General features: G+C 39.4%; 1 protein-coding gene across 3 annotated transcripts in view; it reads right to left on the bottom strand.

Moving 5' to 3' along the window:
* kdm5a (lysine demethylase 5A) overlaps positions 1-12,003 on the bottom strand; it is a 176,932-nt gene that overhangs the window by 86,033 nt on the left and 78,896 nt on the right. For all 3 annotated transcript variants that reach the window (XM_069903296.1, XM_069903294.1, XM_069903295.1), the window contains 4 exons: positions 10,259-10,417; positions 4,211-4,392; positions 3,081-3,243; positions 1,006-1,125 (listed from right to left, as the gene is read on the bottom strand). In XM_069903296.1, the coding sequence (XP_069759397.1) occupies positions 1,006-1,125; positions 3,081-3,243; positions 4,211-4,392; positions 10,259-10,417 (624 nt within the window). The remainder of the gene's footprint in view (positions 1-1,005; positions 1,126-3,080; positions 3,244-4,210; positions 4,393-10,258; positions 10,418-12,003) is intronic.

Here is a 12,003-nt window from a genome sequence, read left to right as displayed (position 1 = left end):
TCACTTGCATGATTATATAAACCTTAAAGCATTTTACTTTTATCCCTCCCAGACACATTCTTTGAAAACATTTAACCATCACTGCATCTGCAGGTTCCTCCCCCTCCATGGAGCTACCAAAAAGATGAACAATAACATTATAGATAATTAACTGCCCCTCCCCACCCCATCCCCCAAGTTTACAGGTAAAGCCTCTGACTGGACAACTCTTACTAAGCAGGGATAAGAAGACACTTCAAGAGTCACCCCAATGGTGAGCAGCATCAACCAGCTCTTCATCCTGGCCTACGCCATTTTATTCAAATAGCTGCTACGATCAAGGGATTCCACTGGTTGAATATTTGCTCCCATCTTCAAAGTTTTGTGTTATTTCAGGGAACATCTTTTACAATTTTAAATTTGTATTTTTGCCTATTACTTTATTCCTATTTATTTATTTATTTTCTTCAAAAAAAATTTTATGCCGGTTGCTTGAGAATTCCTGATAATAAGGCGTTTTACTATAATTAATATCATCCAGGACCAATGCTTGATTGGCTTCCAATAGACCATCATTCATTCCCTCCAGGGTGGCCCCTGTGAGCATCACTGACAAAGTGCACCACCAAAACCAGTTGGAAAGCACCTTCTAAACCATTGCATGCCTCGTTCCTCCAGAAGATTCTTTTTTGCTCTCCTATTATGCTGTTCAACCCAGAGTTCCTCCAGCAGGTTGTTTTTTTGGCTCCAGTTGCCAGCCATCTGTGTATCATCCAAATCGTAACTGATACCATCAAGAGCCGTAAATGCCCAGAAACAATCTGCAGACTTATCTCCAAGTCATACAGCACTCTGGCTTTCCTTCAAGGTCGCAAGAATCTAAATTTTGAAATTGCATACGGACCTTTTTGAAATAAATATATTTATTTTCCATTATCATGACTTGTGGCAAATATCTCGCCAAGTGGATAAAAATCTGCAATACTGTTTAAATGAAAATAATGTTTCAGAAGTGGCAAGACATACCCAGTCTGCAGTACAGAAATTCACTGCTTCGGCAAAGTTGTATCCCTGGTTGAATCCACTGTGATAAGCTCTCGGGAAAGTAACGACAAACTCACCAGCACATTGATTTGTTCGGAACACCTGAGAACAAAACAAAAAGTGTGATTGAAAATCTAATCAAAACTTTGCTCCATATCCCTCAATTGAGGGCAACAAAGTCAGTTCCGGCATGCCACTGAGAACTGACTCACAATTGCAGCATGTGATTAGGAAAGGAAATAGCAGGCTGCCCTTTCTCAAGAGAGAATTTGGGAATAGGAGAAATTCGCAAGGCCTTGGTGATAGGGTACCAAGAGTACTGCATTATGTTTTGACCCATTTATCCAAAAATAGATAGACTTGTCTTCAAGGGACAATATTGAAGAATCACTAGGAAGACAGATTTGCTTTCAGGGGCAAGTCCGTATTCTCAGAGGAATAAGAAATGATCTCAAAGTAACTTACACAAATCTCTCAGGGCACAAAAAGTTGGACACAAGGTGTCCATTTCCCCTAACTGAGTAGTTTGGGGCCAGGACACAATCTCACAAGAGGCAAGTCCTACAGGAGAATTTTCTGCTCATCATAAGGTATGAACCTTGGGAAATTGTCTACCAGAGAGTTCTGGAGTTTCAGTCACTAAGTTCATTCACAGAAGACTTTTGTATCTGAAGAGAATAGAGGGATACTGAAGATGCAAAAGACAAAATGTATTTTTCTTGTTCGTGTGAAGTAACTGAGACCATCAATTCAACACAATTCGCTGTAAAGTTATATTTAATGCACTGGAAGAATTTAAGAAGCCAATAACAACACACAAAAGTGCTGGAGAGACTCTGCAGATCCTGTAGAGTCCATAAGAGGCAAAGGTATATATCCAACATTTCAGGCCTGACCTCTTTGTCAAAGTATGGACAGAAATCAGATAGGAGCCTAAATAAAAAGGTGGGGGCGAAGAGGGAAGAAGGCTCAGGGAGAGGAGTGCAACCAACAGGTCATAGGAAGGCAGGATAGAAAAGCTGAGAATTGATCAGGGAGGGGCAAGCTCTGTGAATGCAGAGCTGGAGGAAAAGAGACAGACAGGGACACGGCGAGGGAGAAAGGGGGTGTGAGGGAGAGAGATGGGGAGCTGGAAGGATACATAGGGATAGGGAAAGAGAGAGAAGTCTGGACTAATGGAAACCAGAGAAATCTGTGTTAATGCCATCTGTTTGGAGGGTGCACAGGTGGAATAAAAAGTGTGGATCCTCCAATTTATAGGTGGTCTCAGTTTAGCAGTACTTGAGACCATGGACAGAAGTATCAATCAGGGAATGGAGTGGGAATTGAAATGGGTTTCCACTGGAAGATCCCCACTATTACAATGGACAGAAGAAAGGTACTCAACAAAGTAATCTCCCAGTCTGCATCCAGTCTCTCTGATGTAGAGGAGGCAACAACGGGAACACCAGATGTACTGTTTGGAGTTCCAAATGGTGGTAAGGGAGGTAGTGTGGATGCAAGGGTAGCACTTCCTGTAGTGACAGGGAACTGTGGGACCTGCTGAGTTTCTCTGGCACCTTTGTGCATTAACTACAATCACAGCATCTACAGACTTCCTTGGTTCACCCTAATCACAATACAATGGCTCCTTCCAAGAAGTCTGCACTTTTAAATGGATGGTCAAAACAGGAACAGTGGTTATGGTGGTCTCAGGTTTCACAGTTTAGGCTCACAGTGGTTAAATGTCCAACAAGTTCTGAACTGTGAAGTGGGGGAGAATTATATACCCAAAAATAAGTACATACACTACCACAGTGATCATGAATTAAACCACATCACTCTTGCTAGCGATTATTTCCCCTTCCTTCATTGAAATCAGTTTGGTGAATTTTATTCCAATAATCTATAAATTTATGAAAAATAAAATTTGCAAAGCAAAAACAAGTTTGTTTATTTGTTTTGAAAAGCAATTTATCCAGGTTGTGGGATTCAACAAGCAACCCAGAACTAATTTCTTTCCATGAGACCTTAATTTTGCAGCTGTGTGAACAGGATAGAGAAGAGGAAGAACATACTGGAACCCCATGCTCCATTAAAATATTAGGATTCATGATGGTCACAAGCTGATGCAGCAAATCTGGCTGAGAATGGAAGAGCTCTGGAGCCAGCTTCCTCATGACAAGCTCCAGTTGTTCAGCAGCATACCCCGGCACCCCATACCACGTCTTCGGTTCACCCCTGTGAAACAATACACATTCATTCTTTCAGTTTCAGACTATAATATCTTAATTATTTTGGCAACTTGCACAACTTCAGCAATAACCGCAGAACATCTTTACCAAAAAAAAAATGGTTCTGGAAAAATAGAGAATGCATTTATTTATAATTTTTAAAAAATCATTTTGTAAAACAAGTGGATTTCTGTTAAAAGGCTGAATAGCTAAAATACAAGTGTGAAATGCAGCATGACCTGAATGTTACTTCATCCTAAATTTACTTCCTTTACTTCTGTGATGGATCATATCATATTTTATATTGTATATAGATATGTTTTTGAAGGAGATAGATTGTGATAGTATAGATCACAAACAAACACTTCACAAAACAAAACTCATTTAAAATGCCAGAACTTTGCTTAAGTCCAGGTTCCGGGTGCCTTTGTGAAACGTTTGAAGAATGCCTATAGAGACTTCACAAGTAGGTGATCATTGGACATGCTGTGGAGTAATGGATTATTGTTTTGAAAGTAACAGATGACAGACTCAGAAGATTGGGTCCAGTGCTGCAGTCTTTCTGAATGCAGTTTGCTGTTCTCAGAAGGTCATGTGGTTTTGAAAGGGGGGGGGGGGGTGGAAGAGAGAGAAAAGAGAGAGAGGTGAATTTCTATTTCTGCTGGGTTTTAGGGTCATCATTTCAAAGAGCTCATCCAGAAATAGTCGCATCTCAAAACTAGTTTCTACAACATTAAGAATCCAGAATACTTCATTGTAATGTGACAAATTCCACAGATATTAACAATAACAAAACTTGCAATATGTTCAATAAATGCAACATTTGAATCAAAAACACAAAATATCTTCTGGATACTCTTTCTGCCAGGCACAATATTTCGATGTTTAAAAAGTAACATGATTGCACTTCACAATGCAATGATTGGAAGAAAATTATCATGCAATCCAATAGGCAATCCTGTATATTTACGAACCAGTGCAGGAAGTTAATAGAGTAGCTCCAGTGGTCTTCGATATGCCAGCAGAAGGAAGAAAAGCACATGCCCACATAAAGCCAAGGAACCTTCATTCCAGAGATGTCAGCATTGATGTGAGTCAATACGGATTGCTCCAAGACTGGCATGTTGTTCAAGTTCCAACCAGAATTTGCATATTCCTTCGATAGCCAGCACAGAACAACCAAAAGTGGGGTGGGGAGGAGAAAACAGTAACACAAAAAATTCGAAAGAGGTGGGAGCAGTGTGGAGAGATCAGAGAGAAGGAATGGGAAGAAAAGGTGGAAGGTGATGCAGAAGTGGGGTTGGTAACAGTGGGGAGCAGAAAAAGAGTGAACAAAGGGGAGAGAAAAATAGTAAAATTTGTTAATCCTTTCCAAATGCAGTACATTAAATTTGCACAATCAATCTAGAGAAAAAGAATTCAGATACTAAAAAAGCAGAGATTAGAAATACAGGTACATATGTACTAAAATTATTCATTCAGATAGCTCTCCATTACCTAACCATGGCTCTTCAGAATTTTAGTATGTTAGGAATTCTGCAGGTAATACAAAAGTAGATAGCTCCCAGTGTCAACTTCAGCTTGCTGAGCAAATAAGCTTGTACACTTGTAGATACAGTAAAACCTCGTTAGAATGCAGTAGTTGGGGTCCAAAATTTCATACCGCATTACAGCCAAGTCACAGAACAGATGCATATATGTCATGACTCAAGAAGCAGGAAAACAGAATTCTGTGACTCAAACCCTATAATAAGACTTTTAAACCCCACATATTAACACACACATCTTGGAAATGAGTCACAAGAATCCATTTTCGAGTTTGTGGCTGTTGGCCACTGTTAGCCTGACATCCTAAAATCAATGCTTGGGGTCCACATACACTAGCGCCATAAGCGATTCCGCGGATTAACAAATCGCATTCTAATGAGGTTTCACTGTAGTTCCTTGCCTGTAAAACTTCTAAATTTAGGCATAAAGCACGGTAACAGGCCCTTTTGGCCCATGAGCCTATGCTGTCCAAGTACATCCAATTAACCTACAACCCCAGTCCTGAAATTTAATGTAGCAATTAGAGCAGTAAAGTGCCAGCACTATCCTTCTTGAGGAGGTGGAGGAATGCAGCCAGTTTCATCAAACTGCTGACCACCCACTTTCCACTCAAGTCAGTTTCACCATGCTATGAGGAGAGAAAAATCTTTAGCTTTATCACGATTAAGTAATTTTGCTGGCAGAAGTCCAAGACTGAATGAGAGAGTCCAGAGGGAGAAACAATCTCTGGTTCAGTCTGTCACAGTGGAAGAAAATTGGAAAGGTGAACCCATCTTTAAATATAATGTTTTAATTCATGGCTACTTTCAGTTATTTATTGGTCAATTAGGTGTGTGCGAGTGTGTGAGAGAGAGAGAGAGAGAGTGTGCGCTAAGGATAACAGCAAGTGCACTACTCATGAATTTTTACTTATTAATTTAATATGTAGACCCAGTAGACAAAACATTCTGTTGGAGCATTCAATTAGAATAAAGTCTGATTAAGGGAGACACAAATAACAAGTACACATTAGAATTCCCTGAAAACAAAAGTCGAAGCAATTCCTGCCAACAGGTTATACCAAAGTTATGATTAAACTGAACAAATTCAGTTGAAGACCATGAATGGACATTCCTGGACTGCCTGGCACATGGTGAGAGCCAAGTCTATTTTCACGTCCATCCAAAGAAAAAAGATCAGTGAAGCTCAGGGTTTGGTACACATTTTATCTGAGTCTAGTGATTTATCCACATCTAAAGATGTCAGATATTTTCCTAATATTTATTGTTACTTTATATCCTTATTTCCTAACGTGTCTATATATCATCTCCCTCTTCCAATGGCAGAAAAATATTCATTAAAAAAACTCCACATTTTTGAACTTGACATTGAGGATACCATTCAACAAGCTTGGACTTCGTTATTCTCTTTCACATCATGCATTTTTTAAATCTTAGTTTTTCTTGCTAATTCTTTTTGTGGAGCTTTGTTGCTCTCTAAAATTAGTTTTTACGGTCACTTTCACAACTTTCCCAGGCTTGCTCCAATGCTGATCACTTAGTGACAGCTGCACCTGGTTTTGTGCTTTTTCTAACACCCACTGATGCAAAGGACCAGGAGATCTTTCTTTAAAAAAAAACACATTTCATAATAACTACCTCTTCCATGCATGCATCCAACTACATACATCCAACTACATATACTTTTTTTTAAAACTTTCAGGGAGCTGATCCTAATCCACATTTTCTTAATTACATTTCAGCTGGGTTTAAATATGCTTACCGTAGCTCAAAGAAGCAATTTAGTTCAGATTTATTTAGGCTCTTTTCAATAATTGTACTAAATGACTGAATTATGATTACATACTCCAAAATTCACCCTCACTGTCACCCTTTATACTGTACATATCCACATTTATTCCTGCAAACTATATCCTGAATGTATTTCTTGGGCTTGCCACCAACTGATTTTAAATGGTTCTCTTGAAAGCATTATGTGGTAAGTTGGAACAAACTTTTTTTGGCCGCTGACTCAGTTGACATTGGTGGTGGAGATATTTCCTACCATTATTTTTGCAGTACTGAGAATGTGGCTGATATATGCTCATCTCTCTTCTTTAATTCTCTTCCAGTTACCCTTTAAATTTTTCAGTTGAATTTAGCTTCATTTGTTGAAGGAAAAGGGCAAGTGTTTTTGTGGCTGCAGACAAGGATGGAAGATAGTGTAAGCTCCCTGGAGTGCCATGATGCAGAATGTCACAGGACAGATGCAGGACTTTCTAAAGCGGGGAAGTAGACAGCCAGAGATAGAGGATTAAACTCCTTGATGTTTGTAACTTCTGGATTACTTCCAGTGTTATATGTAAGAAGAAATGAAACCAAGTTGCTGGAGCTATGATGCAGCAGATCTATCTACCAGCTGTGCTGACTATAGCTGGCCAGGGAGCTGGAGTGTCAGTGGGGCCATTTTGAAAATAATGAACAAAGCTATAATTTTCAGGGCTATGAAAAGGGATATGGACTTGTAATGAATACTTCTGCTCTGTATTCGTGAAGGAGGACATTATAGTTTAAGATTTTCGACGAGAGGTTTGTGAATTTTAAAACTTTACCATTATAAGGAGATATTGGCTGTCTTAGAGGATTTAAAGAGGAATATATCCCGAGGGCCTGATGAGATGTTCCTCAGGAGGCAAGGAGCAGGATTGCTGACAGACAGACAGATTTTTGTACAGTTCAGTATTAGATTACTGAAGGACAGCAGATGTGGTCAGCAGAGATAAGTCAGGTAATTTCAGTCAGGGAAACTCTTTGAAAAATAAAATCTAATGCACTATCACAATGGGATGACAGTCCAAAAAAAAACAATTTGGATGAAAATTTTGTTAATAGTGCATTGGCAATGGGACAATACTGATAGTTGGCATGAGGAACATAGCAGAGGCATATTCAATTTAATGTTGGTAAATATGAAGTGATCGTTTTGGGTGGATTGAGATTTAGGATACATGCAATGAATGGCAGGATAAAGGAGTGAAACAAAAGAATCTTACACAAACCTGAGGATCCACAAAGATGGTAGCACAGGTAGATAAGATGGTGAAAAGGGTTGATGGGACATCACTTTCAGTCACGGAGTCACAGAACAAGAAGTGAAGTTATGATAGCCCCTTATAAAACATTAGTCAGACCACAGCTTTGTTTACCATTCCAGAAGAATGATGTGATTACACTGGAGAGGGTGCAGAGGAAATTCACCAGGATATTGCCTTGATCCAGGAAAAGTGGACCAGATATAGCTTTCAAGAGATAGGAGATTATTAGAGTATTTTAGACAACACTTAGAATACTGTGTTCATTTCTAGTAGCCTCATTTTTGGAAGGATGTGGAGCTTTGCTGAGGATGCAGAGATTTTTCAAGATGTTGCCTAGATTAGAGAACATGTCTTATGAAGAAAGGTTGACTAAGCTAGAACTTTTTTTTTTAAAGAGTGATGGAGGGTGGGAAATGACGACCAACAGAGGCCTGCAAGATTTTGAAAGACAATAGAAAGGGTGAACTGTTAGCATCCTCTTCCCAGGGTGATAATGGTCAATACCAGAGGACATGTGTTTAAGGTGAGAGGAAGAAAGTCAGGAGAGAAATCAGAGGTAGGCTTATTAACACAGAGACTGGTAGGTTCCTGGAATGCATTGTTGGGGGTGATGACAGAGGCTGATACAATGGGACTTTTAAACAATTAGATAGGCTTGTGGATGTAAGAAAAATGAAGGGTTCTATGCTGTGAGTTTGGGATAAATCAGTGGAGTACATTTATATTGGTTGGCACAACATGCACTGTGCTGTACAGTTTTATGTAAAAAGCTCACTATATTGCCAAAAGAAGCAAGACTGGGGATGTGGAAAAAATTCTGAATTAAGCAAAAACGTACCAAGAGATTGATAAGGAAATGGAAACAACATACAAAAATAGGAGATCATTATTGTAAAAGTTTGTATAGATCTGTAACAAGAAAAGGATTTAAAGTTGATGTGGGGCTCTTGCAGATATTCACGAGTAATTGAAGTGGGAATGGAGAAAAGAGAGAAATTGAACAACTATCTTATGCCTGCCCTAACATGGAAAATCTTCCCAAAAAAGTTCAGCACTGGAGGTGTGAAGTCAGTAAGGTGCTCAAAGAAATTAGAAATGGTGTTGAAACTGGATTTGAAAAAACAAATGGAACTGAACAGCAATAAATCCCCAGGGCCAATGACCTGCATCTTAAGGCTTTTAAATTTGTGGGAATGAAGTTACTGGTTGCTGGATTTGTCAATTTCAAAAATTCTGTTGAATCTAGAACAATTCTCACACTTTGGAAAGCAGCAATGTAACCCCATTATTGAGGAAATGTAGAGAGAAAAAGCCTGAACTCTGGCCTGAAACCTGTAGTGGGAAAATAATGGGGTCCATTATCATGGAATGGGAACAGAACACTCATTAACATCAGCAAATAAAAATTGTTTGGCAAATATACTTGAACCTTTTGTGGTTATATCTAAGAGAATAGATTATATCAACTGACAAGAGAAAGTCAAATAAACAAATCATTTTCTTGAATTGGGAGTTGTAAGCAAGAAGGGATTGCAGGGTTCAATACCAGAGCACCAACTGCCGACAACCTATAGTGCAATAATTAAAATCAGACCAAGCACACATCTCCTTTTGCTGATGACATACAGCAAGATCACAATATGGGTTGTGAGGACAATTAAAATATTTCAGGATGATCAAAACAGGCAAAGCGAATGAAGAACAGTAAACGGAATACAATTATGACAACTCACTTTGAAAGAAAAAATTGGAAGCCGAATTATCTTTTTTTACATGATGAGAGGCTGAAAGATGCTGATATTCAGAGGGAAATGGGCATTCTTGTACACACAGCACAAAAAGTGAACATGCAGATGGACCTGGGAGCTCCAATTTATATCAACAATGCATTCAAACAGTAAATCCAAATAAATTACATAATGTGCCCTTATTCTGGAAAAACATGTCAAATGCTCAGAATATTTTGTAAATGATGTGCTGCAAAAAAATGGTTGCAATTGCAATGTACTCCAGACTGAATTGACTTTTCAACACAGCACGATTCAAGCCAAAAGGTATTCTCTTCCAATTGAGAAGCTGGTGTTTGTGGATATAGTGTTGGTGGGGAAAGCAGAAGGACACAATAAGGGCAAGGGCATGGTCGGTACAGTTGGCATAGCAGTTAGCACAACGCCTTTACAGCTCCAGCAATCTTTCAAATCCCATGCTGTCCGTAAGGAATTTTTATGCTCCTCTGTGTCTGCACTGGTTTTCTCCAGAGACACTGGTTTCCTACCACCATTCGAAACATACAGGGGGTGTAAGTTAATTAGGTGTAAATTGGGCAGCACGGATTTGAGGGCCGAAATGGCCTATGATGTGCTCTATGTCTAAATTTTTTTAAAAACCAATAAATTCTAACCTCTTCTTCAGGGAGCAATCTCCTTTTAGTCTCCTTCACCGGAAATCCACTGCCAAATTCCTTTGATGTGATATCTGCACCATACTCCACAATAACATCCTCCTCAATGCTGCTGACAAGTCGCCAGAATTCCTTCTCCACCAGCTCTGTTGGGACCATCTGTAAACAAAAGAAACAAAAGGGGGGGGGGGGGGGGGAGAGAGGAAGGGGAAGAAGAGAGGGGGAGAGAGAGAAGAGAGAGAGGAGAGCAGAAAGAGAGAGAGAGCCACTTCAGTTCCACTTTCCATTCCCACACTGACAAGTCTTTCCTTGGCCAACTTTACCACCAGGTTGAGCTCACACATGAATTGGGGAAGAGCACTTCATATTCCATCTTGGCAATCCCCAAACATACTGCATTAATATTTGACTTTTCCAATTTCCAGTACTTTCCTGCCACTTGCTTCAGTGTCTCTGGGCAGATTCTTACTTCTCTTTCCCCTCCCCCACTCTCCCTCCTGCCTCTCACCCACATTTTCCTCCAGCACCCACCCTTCTTCCATTCCTTTATCCAATCAGAGTGAACCTTTCTCAGTCCTTTGCACCTTCCACTTTCACCTCTTAGATCCTTTCTCCTCTACTCCCCTCCATCTATCACCTGTAGCCTGTGCTGCCCACCCACCACTTATCCCACCTTCTTATTCAGGCATGCATCCAGCTCTTGCCATTCCTGTTGAAGGGTTTCAGCCTGAAAGTCAATTAACTGTCCTTCGCTTTCCAAAAATGCTGCTGACCCAATGTGTTCCTCTAGCACTTCGTGTGTTGCAAAAGGATACAAATAACACATTCAGAGGCAACTTACCCCAAATCATTGCTCAAACAACCCGTGAAACTGGCCTGGAAATACTAACAAGCTCCTGCTGATGTTGACGATAATAAAAAAAATGGGGTGCTCAGCAGGTCATGCAGCATCGATGGGTAGAAATTATCTGTCAATGTTTCAGGTCAGGACTTTTCATCAAGACTCCTTTACTGACCATTTCTATTCACGAATGTTGCCTGACCCATTGAGTTCCCTCTAGCAGCTCCTCGTTTGCTCAAAAGTCCAGCATCTGTAGTCACTGTATTTCTTTTTTTTTTTTTTTTATTAATTTTTTTATTTTTCACACCATAAATCACATTAGCCATGATATACACTATTTCTTTTTCACACATATACAGTGACTTTTTCTCCCCCCCCCCTTTCCTCCCAAACCACCCCCCCACCCCCCCCTCTCATCCATTTTAGGTATACAATCTAGGTTGCATTAAGCTAGTCAGACAATGTTGTCATTCAACAAAATTACACCAGAAATTCTACTGAGTCCATTCTTTTCTTTCCTTCTCCTTCCATCAACTTAGGTAATGTTTGTCCCGGGTAGGTTTTCGCTATTGTATTTAATGTAAGGCTCCTATACTTGTTCGAATATTTCAATATTATTTCTTAACCAATATGTTATTTTTTCTAATGGAATACATTTATTCATTTAAATTTGGTAGTTTCTTCCTTTTAATTTGGTTATGTATTCCATTAATATTTAAAGACATATAGTTCAGCGTAGCCCTTTTATATTTTGTTTATCTTCTCTTTCCGTTTTTCCATCATTACCTTTCCTCCTTTTCCATTTCTGTTTTCTTATTTTCAACTCTTTATAAGACAACATTCCTACAACATCTAACATTTTCCTTATTCTCCTATTTCTATCTTATTTATCCCCAATCTCCCC

This window comes from Narcine bancroftii, chromosome 11 (genome assembly GCF_036971445.1).
Source record: "Narcine bancroftii isolate sNarBan1 chromosome 11, sNarBan1.hap1, whole genome shotgun sequence".
NCBI lineage: Eukaryota > Metazoa > Chordata > Chondrichthyes > Torpediniformes > Narcinidae > Narcine > Narcine bancroftii.
This window is presented reverse-complemented; position numbering and strand designations above follow the sequence as displayed.